The sequence below is a fragment of the Heterodontus francisci genome, chromosome 14 (assembly GCF_036365525.1).
Source record: "Heterodontus francisci isolate sHetFra1 chromosome 14, sHetFra1.hap1, whole genome shotgun sequence".
Classification (NCBI taxonomy): Eukaryota; Metazoa; Chordata; class Chondrichthyes; order Heterodontiformes; family Heterodontidae; genus Heterodontus; species Heterodontus francisci.
Genome location: NC_090384.1, coordinates 36,972,989 through 36,988,185, shown reverse-complemented (window position 1 = coordinate 36,988,185; position 15,197 = coordinate 36,972,989). Strand labels below are relative to the sequence as shown.

The 15,197-nt window shown below is 42.1% G+C and overlaps 1 protein-coding gene across 1 annotated transcript in view; it reads left to right on the top strand.

Annotated features, from left to right (window-relative positions):
* ptdss2 (phosphatidylserine synthase 2) overlaps positions 1–15,197 on the top strand; it is a 146,034-nt gene that overhangs the window by 109,304 nt on the left and 21,533 nt on the right. Inside the window, exons 9-10 of the mRNA XM_068045989.1 lie at positions 13,007–13,121; positions 13,863–14,008. Of these exons, the coding sequence (XP_067902090.1) occupies positions 13,007–13,121; positions 13,863–14,008 (261 nt within the window). The remainder of the gene's footprint in view (positions 1–13,006; positions 13,122–13,862; positions 14,009–15,197) is intronic.

The window sequence follows — 15,197 nt, the reverse complement described above, 5'->3', positions numbered from 1 at the left end:
TCTGTCTCTCTCTCTCTCTGTCTCTCCCTCTCTCTGTCTCTCTCTCTCTCTGTCTCTCTCTCTCTCTGTCTCTGTCTCTCTCTCTCTTTTCTCTCTTTCCCACACCGCTGCTTTTTATCTCTGCTGTGCTCTGCACCTTTTTATCATCTTTATCTTATCTTCTATATGATGTTATCTCTGCCCTAGTCAGGAACCGGTCTAGCTCCCTCTTGAAGACACACAGAGAATCAGCACACACCACACTAGCCGGGAGTGTATTCCAGAGGCTGTTTTTTCTGGGAAAAGAACTACTGCCTAACATTCAGTCTATCCGACACTTAAATAATTCGAACCAATGTCCACGATCCACAATCTGTTAAAGCACACAAGATAAGATATAAGATAAAGTATAGTAATCTACTGAGTCCTTTAATTATTTTATTGACTCCAATCAGGCTACCTCTAAGTTTACACTGCTGTAAAATAAATAGACCAAGGTCCCTGAGCCTACCCGAGTATGGTGAGGTTCTTTAAGCTAAGAATCATTCTTGTATCTGCTTAGACCCTGTTCAAGACCTCTATTACCCACTTTATGGGGTGGGGGGGGAACTAAAAGTGGGCAAAGTACTCTATATACGGTCTGACCAGTGACCTGTATAGTGTCAAAATGGTATTGTTAGTACAACCCAGTACCCTGTTAGCTTCAGCTACAGTTTCTGTATATGGTCATTGAGTCTTTAGTGATCTGTACGCAATTGCATGAAGAACTCTTTTTCTATTATTCCTTGCAAGTGAAACTGTTTTCTGTATTGGCACTATCATCATGCATGTTGCCATTTCTCTAAATGAAATGCCATTAGCCAATATGTGATCTACTCCTGTAGCACATCTGAGTCTTTTTGGATTTCATTGCCATCCACTACTGTCTTAATCCTTGCACAGATTTTGGTGTTGATCATCAGCTTGTTTACCATGCTTCCAACACTGCTCTCCAGGTCATTAATAAGGGACTGTGTAGTTTAACGGCCTAGGACCAATCACTAGGAAACACCACCTGTCTCCAAGATAAACTACACTCGTTAACTGCAACTTTTTGATTGTGGGATTGGAGCTAATTCCTAATCCAGCATTTCAAATTTCTACTGATCTTGTGACGTAATCTAATGTTAGGTGAACAGAAAAAGAGGCGGGGGAGAGAACGCCAGTTATTTAATGCTGAGTGCTTCTGGCCTGAAGCTGAAAAACTTTACAATTTCCAAAGTTCCTGTCCACATGCCAGGTTTACTCCTCAACTGCTTAATCCATGGCCTCATGAGGAAGGTTGGCAGAAATATGCCCACTGTAAGACTGGCATCCTTTTCAGAATACTCAAAGGTCGGTGATGCCAGTTTGATTGACCTGAGCTTGCATTTGCCTAAAATTAAATTGTGCTGCCCTTAAAAGGCACAGATCCAATGTAGCAGAATAACATTGTTCATTGCATGGTGTGAAAATGTCTAATCTGATTTACTGTGAACAATGCCAGAGGAGAGCTGTTAGTGTATCCATGATACATTAAAAACATGTGTTTTGTTTGGCTTCCTATTGTGATACATTGGATTTTGGAACTGATCCTTTGTGCTGGAGTGTTATACACGTTGAACCTTTTTTTGTGTGGACTGGATTTTATTTGAAATGGGGAATAAGCAAATATTTAAAGTTTTAAAACTTTCCTTCTCATTCACTTTTTTGTGACTGGAACATCTTTACTAATTTAGAAGCAGGTTTGTTCATTATTCCATACAGCTCAGAGATTCATTTTGAAGTTGTGTGCGTCTTGCTATTGTTGCATTTTGGGGTTTTTGTTGCGGAAAATTGAGTATCTTAAAATCCAGGACAGTGTAATTGATTGCATTGTGCATGCCTGTTGTGACATGATCTCGCAGAGTGGTTTCTATCCATGGGAAGGGAGTTCACAAACCCAAAAGCTACCTCTAAGACTCTCATTAAATCAGTGACTGTTAAGATGGCTCTTGTTTTCGCATTCATATAGATGTTTTGAAGACCTGCAGAACAATCAAAGGTATGGTTTGGATTTCACTCTTGTTGGGAGTTTTTACAGAGCGTTGTGATTTTAAATGAGATTATGCAATATTTTAAGGCTGTTGCATGGTTTCATTGACTTTTTGACCTAGTGCTTGTTACAGTCCTTGGAATGAGCTGGAAGCTATAGGAGTATGTGGCCCTATCTTGGATTTTATCTGGAAGTGTAGGGTAGATGCAGGACTATTGAATCTATCTCTCTAGAAAGAATGGTGAGGCAATATTTCCACTAGCAGTATCTTATTCAGTATCTTCAGCAATGATATCTTCATAAGAGTGTGCCATTTCTAAGAATTACAGCATTTTTTTTTTACAGACATTGTGTTGGTTGCCTCATTTGAAGGTACAGAGAGGTCTACTCAACATCTGAACCATGTTTTAAAACAATGGATGAGTTGGTGGGAGCCCTAATATGGTGGTATGGCGTCAGGGAATATTGAAGATATTGATTAGAAGATGCAGGGAGCATTTGTCCTAATTATTGATTCATATTGTTACTTGGAGGTCCTGGTGAATGTTGACTTCATCTCAGGTGCATGTCTTCCCACTGTGTTGGAGACTCTCGATCTTTCTTGTCTTCAGTAATGGTTTGTGACAGGTAAGACGTCTGAACAGCTCTTCATTGCTCAAACTGTAGGAATGCAACAGAAGGGCTGCCTGTTGCCAATGTGTGGGTAGCGGATCAAGCTATGAGGTTGATTTGTGACAAACGGAAACTGATTCTGGGAAGAAGGGAAGGCTCTGGCCTGCACCAGCCTGGCACAAAATACTTTGAAAGGTGTGTCAGTCTTGTGTATATTTGCCAGTACCCTCAGATTTGCCTAGATGAAGCAGTTAGTGATGAGTAAGCATGGCGTGTAGCATAGGAGACTGGCATGTGCATCAAGATAGATGGAATATTTTAAGCTGTCGTGTGTTGGTCCTTCCAGCACGCTGAAGGTAGGTACCCATCATATAGCTGATGAGGAAACTGAAACCTGGAATGGTGTGACTGGGAGGCAGTGTATGGGAACATATTCATACGTCCAGTATTTGGTGCCTAATATGATTAAGCTGCAGAATGGGAAACCGGTGCTGTAGAACCTTTGTGCTTTTTGATGGCAAACTTGGTTATCCTAAGTGAGCCAGCAGATCTTCTGTAAAAGAAAGATTGACTTGCATTTATACAGTGCCTTTCATGGTTTTGAGAAGTGCCAAAGCACTTTCTAGACAATTAACTACCTTTGAAGTGTAATCATTGTTGAAATGTAGGAAACGTGGCAGCCAATTAGTGCACAGTAAAATCCCACAACAGCAATCTGATAAATGAGAATATATCTGTTTTGAATGATGGATAATTGGACTGCATTCTGGGGAAGATGGGACCTGTTCAAACAGGACGGGCTGCATCTGAACCAGAGGGGCACCAATATCCTGGGAGGGAGGTTTGCTAGTACTGTTCGGGAGGGTTTAATCTAGTTTGGGAGGGGGATGGGAACCGGACTTGTAATCCAGGGACCAGTGGGTCCACTCAGAAAGACAAAGAGTGTAGTGAGGTATTGGGGAAGGTAGCACTGTCACAGAGGACAGATGGGCACGGAGAAGGGTTAAAGTGCGTATACTTCAACGCAAGAAGCATCAGGAATAAGGTGAGTGAATTGAAGGCGTGGATGGGCACTTGGGACTACGATGTTGTGGCCATCACTGAAACGTGGATAGGTGAGGGGGAGGAATGGTTTTTGGAGGTACCTGGTTATAGATGTTTTCATAAGATTAGGAATGGTGGTAAAAGAGGTGGGGGGGTGGCATTGTTAGTTAGAAATAGTGTAACAACTGCTGAAAGAATTTTCGAGGAGGATCTGCCGACTGAGGCACTGTGGGTTGAGGTCAGGAACAGGAAAGGAGCAGTCACCTTGATGGGAGTTTTCTATAGGCCCCCCAATAGCAGCAGGGAGGTGGAAGAGCAGATTGGGAAACAGATTTTGGAAAGGAGCAGAAGTCACAGGGTAGTAATTATGGGGGATTTCAACTTCCCAAATATTGATTGGCAACTCTTTAGATCGAATAGTTTGGATGGGGTAGTGTTTGTGCAGTATGTCCAGGAAGCTTTTCTGACTCAGTATGTAGACTGCCCGACCAGAGGGGAGGCAATATTGGATTTGGTACTAGGTAATGAACCAGGGCAAGTGATAGAGCTGTTGGTGGGCGAGCACTTTGGAGATAGTGATCACAATTCTGTAGCATTCACTGTGGTAATGGAGAGGGATAGGTATGTGCAACAGGGCAAGGTTTACAATTGGGGGAAGGGTAGATATGATGCTGTCAGGCAGGAACTGAGGAGCATAAGTTGGGAGCATATGCTGGCAGGGAAGGGCACGGTCGAAATGTGGAACTTTTTCAAGGAGCAGATAGTAGGGGCCATTGATAAGCATGTCCCTGTCAGACAGGGAAGGGATGGTCATGTGAGGGAACCGTGGTTGACAAGAGAGATTTTAGTAAGGCATTTGATAAGGTCCCCCATGGTAGACTTATGGAGAAAGTCAGGAGGCATGGGATAGTGGGGAATGTGGCCAGTTGGATTAAGAATTGGCTAACTGATAGAAGGCAGAGAGTGGTCTTAGATGGTAAATACTCAGCCTGGAGCCCAGTTACCAGTGGCGTGCCGCAGGGATCAGTTCTGGGTCCTCTCCTGTTTGTGATTTTTATTAACGACTTGGATGAGGAAGTCGAAGGGTGGGTCAGTAAATTTGCAGATGATACAAAGGTTGGTGGAGTTGTGGATACCGAGGAGGGCTATTGTCGTCTGCAAAGGGACTTGGATAGGTTGCAGTGCTGGGCTGAAAAGTGGCAGATGGAGTTTAACCCTGAAAAGTGTGAGGTCGTCCATTTTGGAAGGACAAACACGAATGCAAAATACTGGGTTAACGGTAGGGTTCTTGGGCATGTGGAGGAGCAGAGAGACCTTGGGGTCTATGTGCATAGATCGTTGAAAGTTGCAACTCAAGTGGATAGGGCTGTGAAGAAGGCATATGGGGTGTTAGCGTTCATTAGCAGAGGGATTGAATTTAAGAGCCGTGAGGTGATGATGCAGCTGTACAGGACCTTGGTAAGGCCTCATTTGGAGTACTGTGTGCAGTTCTGGTCGCCTCATTTTAGGAAGGATGTGGAAGCCTTGGAGAGGGTGCAGAGGAGATTTACCAGGATGTTGCCTGGAATGGAGAATAAGTCTTACGAGGAAAGGCTGAACATTCTAGGCCTCTTCTCATTAGAAAGGAGAAGGATGAGGGGTGACATGATAGAGGTTTATAAGATGATCAGGGGAATAGATAGGGTAGACAGTCAGAAACTTTTTCCCCGGGTGGAGCAAAGCGTTACAAGGGGTCATAAATTTAAGGTGAAGGGTGGGAGATATAAGGGGGATGTCAGGGGAAGGTTCTTTACCCAGAGAGTGGTCGGGGCATGGAATGCCTTGCCTGGGGAAGTTGTTGAGTCAGAAACTTTAGGGACTTTCAAACGGCTTTTAGATAGGTATATGGATAAAGGAGAATGATGGGGTATAGATTAAATTGTCCTTGACAGAGGACAAAGGATCGGCACAACGTCGTGGGCCGAAGGGCCTGTTCTGTGCTGTATTTTTCTATGTTCTATGTTCTATGTTCTATGTTGGTTATACTCCAAGGCATTCTTGATTAACTAGCCAACTAGCTTAACTAATTGGATCTAGAAGGATAGATCCCACTGTGGGATCTCATTCTCATTCAGTTCCAGGTAACCCTGCAAACTATTGCCTTAGCCACAGAATGACTGGTGTGGGAAATGTGGTTTGGAGGGTGCGGGGAGGGGAGAAAGAAAATCACACTGGTTTAATAATTGAGTACTTTGAGTTTGGGTGTGAGAAATATTGGCAGAGTAGAGAGGTTGCCTCTGTTTCTGGCAGTGCTATTGCAACCTAAGAATGCCTGATGCTGGTGCTGGGTGTCTGAAATGGGAAAGAGTTTTATCGCCCAGCACTGACATCCCTAGTTTTGAGCACAAAAATGTGTTTAAGAAATGCAGGTGACCTGCTCCAAGTTACCCAAGAGTATGGGACAGAATGTGTACTGTAGAAGGCTACAGTCCAGTGTTCATAGTTGGTACCCAGATCGATAGCTGAAAAGTTGCCATCATTGTGCACCCATGTGTACACATCATGTGATGGGTCACAACATTTGAAGTATTAAGAAGTACTGGATTTAGCAAGAATTCAGTGCATTAATCACCAATTTCAGCAGCAACAGGATTCAAGTCACTAAGAAATTCTACTCCTAGAACAATACATCATGGAACCAACCAGGGAAGGGGCTATTTTAGATCTTGTTTTGAGTAATGAGTCAGGGTTAATTAGAAATCTCATAGGAAGAGATCCTCTGGGAAAGAGTGATAATATGATAGAATTTCGCAATGAGTTTGAAAGTGACGTATTTAAGTCGAAAAGTGTATTGAACTTAATTTAACTGAAATTAAAAACTCCACAAAAAAAGAGTGCTAACTAAAGAGGTTAAGAATAGTGTTAGATTAAAGAAAGAGGCTTATGATATTGCCAAGAGTGGTAAATTTGAACATTGGCTAAGTTTTAGGTGACAGTAAAGGATGACCAAAAATGTAATAGAGGGGAAAAAGTAGAGAATGAGAATAAACTAACCAGAAATATAAAAACATATTGTAAGAGCTTCTACAAGTATATAAAAAGGAAGAGCGTATTCACAGTAAATGTGCGTCCCTTAGAGACAGAGGCAAGAGAAATTATAATGGGGAGTAAGGAAATGGCAGAAAGATTAAACAAAGTTTGTGTCTGTACAGTCGAAGACACAAAAAACACCAGTAATAGTGGGGAACCAAGGGTCTAATGAGAGTGAGGAACTTAAAGTAATTAATATTAGTAAAGAAATAGTATGGGAGAAATTATTGAGACTGAAAGCCAACAAATCCCATGGACCTGACTGCCTTGGGTTATAGGGTTCAAAATGGGTGGCTGCAGAGGTAGTGGATGCACTGGTTGTGATCCTCCAAAATCCCGGAACAGTCCCAGTGAATTGGAAGGTAGCAAATGTAACACCGCTATTCAAGAAAGGAGGAACAGAGAAAATGGATTTGCAGGCCATTTAGCCTGACATCACTTATCTGGAAAATGCTGGAATCCATTATTAAAAAAGTGGTAACAGGGCACTTAGAAAATGGTAATGTGATTAGGGAGAGTTAACATGTTTGTATGACAGGGAAATTGTGTTTGACATACCTATCAGTTTTTTTGAGGATGTAGAAGAGTATAAAGGAGTATATTGGGATTTTCAAAAAACATCAGATAAGGTGCCATGTAAAAAGTTGTTTTATAAGGGCTCGTGGGGTTGGGGATAATATATTATGCATAGAGGGTTGGTTAAAGAACAGAATACAGGGTAGAAGTAAATTGGTCATTTTTTTGTTTGGCAGGCTGTTAGTAGTGGGGTGTGCTGCATGGATCAGTGTTGGGGCCTCAACTATTTACAATCTATATCAATAACTTGGATGAAGTGACTGAGTGTAATGTTTGCTGACTATTCAAAGCTAGGTGGGAAAGTAAGCTATGAGAAGAAAGTGAAGAATCTGCAAAGGAATTTAGACAGGTTAAGTGAGTGGGCAAGAAAATGGGAGGTAGAGTGTAATGTGATTATTCACTTTAATAGTAAAAATAGAAATGCAGTATTTTTTAAATGGTCAGAAACTATTAAATGTTGGTACTCAGAGAAACCTGGGTGCCCTTGTGCATGTATCACAAAGTTAATATGCAGGTACAGCAAGCAGGTAAGAAGGCAAATTATATGTTGGCCATTATTGTAAGGGGGTTGGAGTACAAGAGTTAAGGAAATCTTGCTGCAATTGTACAGGGCTTTGGTGAGACCACTCCTGGAGCACTTTGTAGAGTTTTGATCTCTGTACCTAAGGAAAGATGTACTTGCCTTAGAGGAAGTACAATAGAGGTTCACTAAATTAATTCCTGGGATGAGTGTTGTCCTATGAGGAAAGGTTGAGTAGAATGAGCCTATACTCTGGAGTTTAGAATAATGAATGGTGATCTTGTTGAAGCATATAAGATTCTGAGGGCTTGATGGAATGGGTGCTGAGAAGCTGTTTCCCCTGGCTGGAGAGTCTAGAACTAGGACTCATAGTCTCAGAGTAAGGAATTGACCATTTAGAACTGATGAGAAATTTCCTCACACCGAGTTGTGAGTCTTTGGAATTCTGTACCCCAGGGGGCAGTGGATGGTCAGTCATTGAATATATTCAAGGCTGAGATCAATAGATTTTTGGACTCTAAAGGAATCAAAATATATGGGGATCAGGTGAGAAAGTGGAGTTGAGGATGAAGAAAAGCCATTATCTTATTAAATGATGGAGCAGGCTTTGAGGGGCCTTATGGCCTACTCCTCCTAGTTCTTGTTATGTTGTAATCTTTATGGAAGTAGCTTCAGGTCCCAGTGTGGTATACAATATATACAGAATCAATTTGCCAAGATGATTTTGACAGCATCTCTCTAACACATAAATACATGTCCTATGGCTTTTTTATGTTGTAAATGTGGTTCTCAGTTATTTATGTTTGAGTAGGAATATTGCATGTCTACTGTCATTGCAATTCCTTTATAGTAAGATGGTCTCTGTAAGTAATGTGATGGAAAACTGTACCCATTACTCAATAAACAAATTACCTGTTATTTTTTCTCTCTTGCTGTTCAGATGAAGCATTCCCATTGTCTGTATAACACACAAAGTTGAAGTATTTTTTTAAAATACATATGTCTGTCAGTTTTTAAAAAGTTGTTCTTGGGATGTGAGCATCGCTGGCAAGGCCAGCATTTATTGCCTATCCCTAATTGCTCTTAAAAAGGTGGTGGTGAAACACTGCCTTGACCGCTGGAGCCCATGTGGTGTAGATGCACCCACAGTGCTGTTAGGTAGGGAATTCAATGATTTTGACCCAGTGACAGTCAGTGAATGGTGATATAGTTCTAAGTCAGGATGGTGTGTGACTTGGAGTGGAGCTTGCAGGTGGTGGTCCCATTCATCTGTTGCCCTTGCTCTTCTAGATGGTAGAGCTTGTGGGTTTGGAAGGTGCTGTTGAAGGAACCTTGGCGAATTGCTGCAGTGCATCTTGTAAATGGTACACACTGCTGCAACTCTGCGTCAGTGACGGAGAGAGTGATTGTTTAAGGTAGTGGATGGGGTTACTGATCAAGTGAACTGCTTTGCCTTGGATGGTGTCAAGCTTCTTGGTTGTTGGAGCTATACTCATCCAGGGAAGTGGAGAATACTCCATCACACTCCTGACTTGTGACTCGTAGATGGCGAACAGGCTTTGGGGAGTCATGAGGTGAGTTACTTGTTGCAGAATTCCCAACCTCTGACCTGCCCTTGTAGGCACACCACCACCTTCTTAAGAGCAATTAGGAATGGGCAATAAATGCTGGCCTTGCCAGTGATGCTCACATCCCAAGAACAATTTTTAAAAGCTGACAAGGCATATGTATTTTTAAAAAAATTCAACTTTGTGTTATACAGACAATGGGAATACTTCATCTGAACAGCCAGAGAGAAAAAAATAACAGGTAATTTGTTTATTGAGTAATGGGCACAGTTTTCCATCACATTACTTAGAGACCATTTTACTCTGAAGGAATGCAATGACAACAGACATGCAATATTCCTATCAAACATAAATAACTGAGAATTACTTGGGTTTCATGAGCTGTCAGTTAAAACAAACCACAAAGTGAATTTCCTCCCATTCAGCAATGGGGATCTCAAGCCTCTGTTTTTGATTTGGAGTAGCAAGTTATTAAACAATGTTTCCAGGGCCACATTAACAACATAAAAAAGCCATAGGACATGTATTTATATGACGGGTCCCCCATTTTACTTTTATTTTTAGTTATTTTTTCTTTTTTATATATTTTTTTGTGTTTATTTTATTTCATAGTTTGTTCAGTTTGCTTACCCACTGTTTTTTTTCATGTTTGTACTTGTTGCTGTTCAATTTTCAGTCCGTTAACACTCTATCTGTACTAATGCTTTGTCTTTCAACACATCATTACCTTTCGTGACCTTCTGGTCAGCTATTCTGTGACCTTGTCCTATCTACACCTTGTCCTTTGTTATCTCTTGACCCACCCCCACTTTACTTGCTTATAGCCTTTGACATTTCTAATATTTGCCAGTCCTGAAGAAGGGTCACCGACTTGAAACGTTAACTCTGCTTCTCTTTCCACAGATGCTGCCAGACCTGCTGAGTATTTCCAGCATTTCTTGTTTTTATTTCAGATTTCCAGCATCCGCAGTATTTTGCTTTTATTTATATGGCTAGTCCAGCTAAGTTTCTGGTCAATAGTAACTCCTAGGGTTTCGATGGTGGGCGTTTCAGCGATGGTAATGCTGTTGAAAATCAAGGGGTGATGGTTAGATGGTCATTGTCTGGCACATATGTTACTTGCCAATTATCACCCCAAGCCACAGTGCTATCCATGTCTTGCTGCATGCAGGCATGGACTGCTTCAGTATCTGAAGAGTTGTGAATGAAACTGAACCCTGTGCAATCATCAGCGAACATCCTCACTTCTGACCTTACGCTGGAGGGCATTGATGAAGCAACTGAAGATGGTTGGGCCTAGGACACTACCCTGAGGAACTCCTGCAGTGATGTCTTCAACAATGACTACCATCTTCATTTGTGCGAGGTATGACTCTGGCCAATGAAAAGTTTTCTCTGATTCCCATTGACTTCAATTTTGCTAGGTCTCCTTGGTGCCACACTCGGTCAAGTACTGCCTTGATGTTAAGGGCGCTCATTCTCACCTCACCTCTGGAATTCAGCCCTTTTGTCCATGTAACGAGGTCTGGAGCTAAGTGGCCCTGGTGGAACCAAATCTGAGCATCGGTGAGCAGATTGTTGCTGAGTAGGTGCTGCTTTATAACACTACTGATGACACCTTCTATTACTTTGCTGATGATCGAGAGAGTAGACTGAATGGACAGTAATTGGCCGAATTGGATTTGTCCTGCTTTTTGTGGACAGGTCATACTCGGGCAGTTTTCCACATTGTCTGGTAAATGCCAGTGCTGTAGCTGTAATAAGGGCGCAGCTAATTATGGAGCACAAATCTTCAGTACTAAAACAGGGCGTTATCAGGGCCCATAGCCTTTGTTGCATCAGTGCCTTCAGCCGTTTCTTGATATCATGTGGAATTAAACAAATTGTCTGAAGACTGGCATCTATGATGGTTTGGACCTCAGGAGGAAGCCAAGAAGGATCATCCACTCTGCACTTCTGGCTGAGGATGGTTGAAAATTCTTCAGCCTGGTCCTTTGCATTGACAAGCTGGGCCCTGCTGTCATTGAAGATGGGGATGTTTTTGGAGCCTCCTCCTCCAGTTAGTTATTTCATTGTCCACCGCCATTCACGACTGGATGTGACAGGACTGCAGAGCTTAGATCTGATCTATCGATTTTAGGATCACCAAACTCTGTCTATAGTATGCTGCTTTCAGTTTTTAGCATGTTTGTTGTCCTGTATTGCAGCTTCACCAGTTTGGCACCTCATTTTTACGTATGCCTGGTGCTTCTCCTGGCATGCTCTCGTACACTCCTCATTGAACCAGGGTTGTCCCCTGGCTTGATGGTAATGATAGAATGAGGGATATGCCGGGTCATGAGGATTGAGTTTGAATACAATTCTGCAGCTGCTATTGACCCATAGTGCTTCATGGATGCCCAGTTTTGAGCTGCTAGATCTGTTCTGAATCTACCCATTTAGCATGTTTGTAGAGCTGCACAACGTGATGGAGGGTGCCTTTAGGGTGAAGATGGGGCATTGTCTCCACAAGGACTGTGCAGTGGTCTCTCTTACCAGTACCGTCATGAGCAAATGCATCTGCGACAGGTAGATTGGTGAGGGCGTAATATAGTAGGTTTTTCCCTCTTGTCGGTTGTCTCGCAACTGCCGCAGGCCCAGTTTGGCAGATATGTCCTTCAGCACTTGGCGAGCTCGGTCAGTAGTGATGCCACCGAGTCATTCTTGGTGATGGACATTGAAGCCCCCCCACCAGAGTACATTCTGTGCCCTTGCTTCTTCCATGTGGTATTCAGTTTGGAGGAGTACAGGTTCATTGGCTGAAGGAGGCGGTAGGTAGTAATCAGCAGCATGTTTCTTTGCCCTGATGCCATGACATGTCATAGGGTTCGGAGTCAATGTTGCGGACTCTTGGGGACATGCCCTTCTGACTGTATGTCACTCTGCTGCCACCTCTGGCATTATACGCAGGGTCGGTGATGGAGTAGTCTGGGACATTGGCTGTATGATATGATTCTGTGGGTATGGCTATGTCAAGTTATTGCTTGACTAATCTGTGGGACAGTTCCCCCAATTTTGGCACAGGTCCTCAGATGTTAGTGAGGAGGACTTGGCAGGTTGACAAGACAGAGTGTGCCTTTGTCGTTTCCCAGGCCTAGGTCGATGCCTGATGGGCCATCTGGTTTTATTCTTCTTCAACTGTTCTATCGTGGTTTGATACAACTGAGTAGCTTGCTAGGCCATTTCGGAGGGTAAATAAGAGTCAACCACATTGCTGTGGAACTGGAGTCACATGTGGGCCAGACCAGTTAAGGACAGTGGATTTTCCCCCTCTGAAGGGCATGAGTGAACTGGTTTTTACTACAATCCAGTAGTTTGATGATCATTATTAATGAGACTAACGTTTTATTCCAGATTTATTAATTAAATTTAAATTCCCACAGCTGCCATTTCGAACTGATAACTCCAGAGCATTAGTCTGGATTGCTAGTGCAGTACCATTACCACTTTGCTACCATTCCCCATATATAAGCAGATATTTGGCCAAGATGGCCAGAGTGAGTGAATTCTTGATCTTTATTTGCTATGATTCTGCTTCTCCTTCAGAGGGAAAATCAAGCGCATTGCTTTCCAATTTACGCCATACAGCTGGGTGAAGTTTGAATGGAAACCAGCCTCAAACCTTCGCAGGTGGCTGGCAGTTTGTGGAATTATTTTCATGGTAAGTATATGGATATATTTTCTAACAATTGGATGTGAATATTCTTTTTAAACTTTTACTTTGTGGTATTTCAAAATATAGTATTTTTTGTTTAGAAATGGGAGTAGTTTAATGCTTTATTCACTGCTGCAAATTTCATGAACTGTGGAGTAGTTATGGCAATGTGACATGTTTTCCCCTCCAATTGTGTTACCTGTAGAGAATGGATAATCTGTGGTCATGTGAAGCTAGGCAATGGCTAGCTGGCTGGTTTCCCCAGTTAATATAGGTTTATAATTGACCAGAAAAGAGGTGTGATCTTTGCACCTGTAATGTAGTTGAGGTCATCGTGTCTTCCCAGGCAATAAAACATTGTCCCAACATAAACTTCTTCACCACCCCCCCCCCACCACCACCTCCCCTCCAAAAGATGTGAAATGCTTCACAAGTACAGAGTTGTGCTAGTTTGAAGCCCAGCCTTTTGACCCATTTCTGTTCGTCTGTTCGTTGGCTTTCAGAAAAATGGGAAAGATGTATATTTTATTCTTAAGATTTCTAATCCAAGCATACACATTGTCCCTTCAGAATTATTATACAAAAAATACGATATGTAATTTTTTTCAGCAACAAAGAAAAAATGGTTTTGTTTCATTTATCATTGTTTGGTTTTTGAAGAAAAGTACCATTAACTATTTACATTTGTTGCTCAATACTTTAGTTACATGCCCAGCAGCTGAGCACCCCTTTGTCTATATTTTGCAGTTCTTGCTTGCGGAGTTAAATACATTTTACTTGAAGTTTGTCCTCTGGATGCCCCCTGAACACTACCTTGTCTTGCTACGTCTAGTTTTCTTTGTGCACGTAGGAGGTGTAGCAATGCGTGAGATTTATGACTTCATGGATGACTTGTAAGTATCTATTGCAAAGGAAAGACTGGTTGAGTAGTTGTCATTAGGTTCATTCGGATAAGTGGCAAACTAAAACCCTGAACTGTATCTGTTCTGTGGAAGTTCTATCACTGGTAAAGCCTGACTCGCATATAAAATTAGTACCCGACCTGATCACAGCCAACCCGGGCCCAAGCCCTTCAATTTTTGTTCATACCCGACCCGAAGAAATCAAGCATGTTATGAGTACAGAAAAAAAATCGTGTCAAAACGTAAATTAAAAAGAGGACAATACAAAACAAAACCCAACCGCAGCCAACTGGGACCCGACTCAACCCGAGCCCGAATGCTAGGCACAGAATATAGACCCGACCCAACCTGAACCTGACACGTAGTCTGGTTTGGTCGGGTTGCCAGGCTTTAATCACTGGTGTTTAATCCTTGTGGCAATGTTGCTTTCAAACATGCTGCATATCTTCAACTATTCAGTAGAAATCTCTTTCTCCACTATTGATGCACCAATTTTTCCAAAAGATATAGATTTGTCATTACCTACATGTGACATTTGGGGCCTGCCTTCCCCCTTAGTTTGTAATATTTGGAAAAAGGACTGGATGTTGCTCTTTGCACCCAGTGACAATATCAAGTTCAGCTTAAGTATTACTAGAAGATGTCCACATCGCCTGACATTGCGGCTGTACCAAATGTAAACTCTACAGAAACATTCCAAAATTATTTCACTGATTCCATCTTAATAAAACAAAAGACAGGAAACGGTAGCAAAACAACTCAAGTCCAAATTCCTGTTACTACGTTGAAATGTTCAGTCACTGGTTCGAATTGGCTCCTCTTTAAGTAGATCCACTTCAGGATTGGTTGCCATTCCAGACACAGTTCCAAGGTGCACAGCTAAACTTTCAGTTAAATGCCAATCTGTGCCGCATTTCCCCTCCACCTTTTAGCTCTGCAGTTTCTTTCACTTATTATTGTGATTCTATATGAAGCCAGAATGTAAGCTTTCTTTAAAGTTTAAAAAAAGCACCCTGTAGTGATAGTGAAGGGTCACTGATGGCACAAGAGCATTCATATCCAATGGATTATCCAGTAGTAAAGCTGGAAGAACAGTTTCCAGAAGCTCAGTGTGAATGAGAGTCTATAAAAGCAAAGTACTGCAGATGCTGGAAATCTGAAATAAAAATAGAAAATGCTA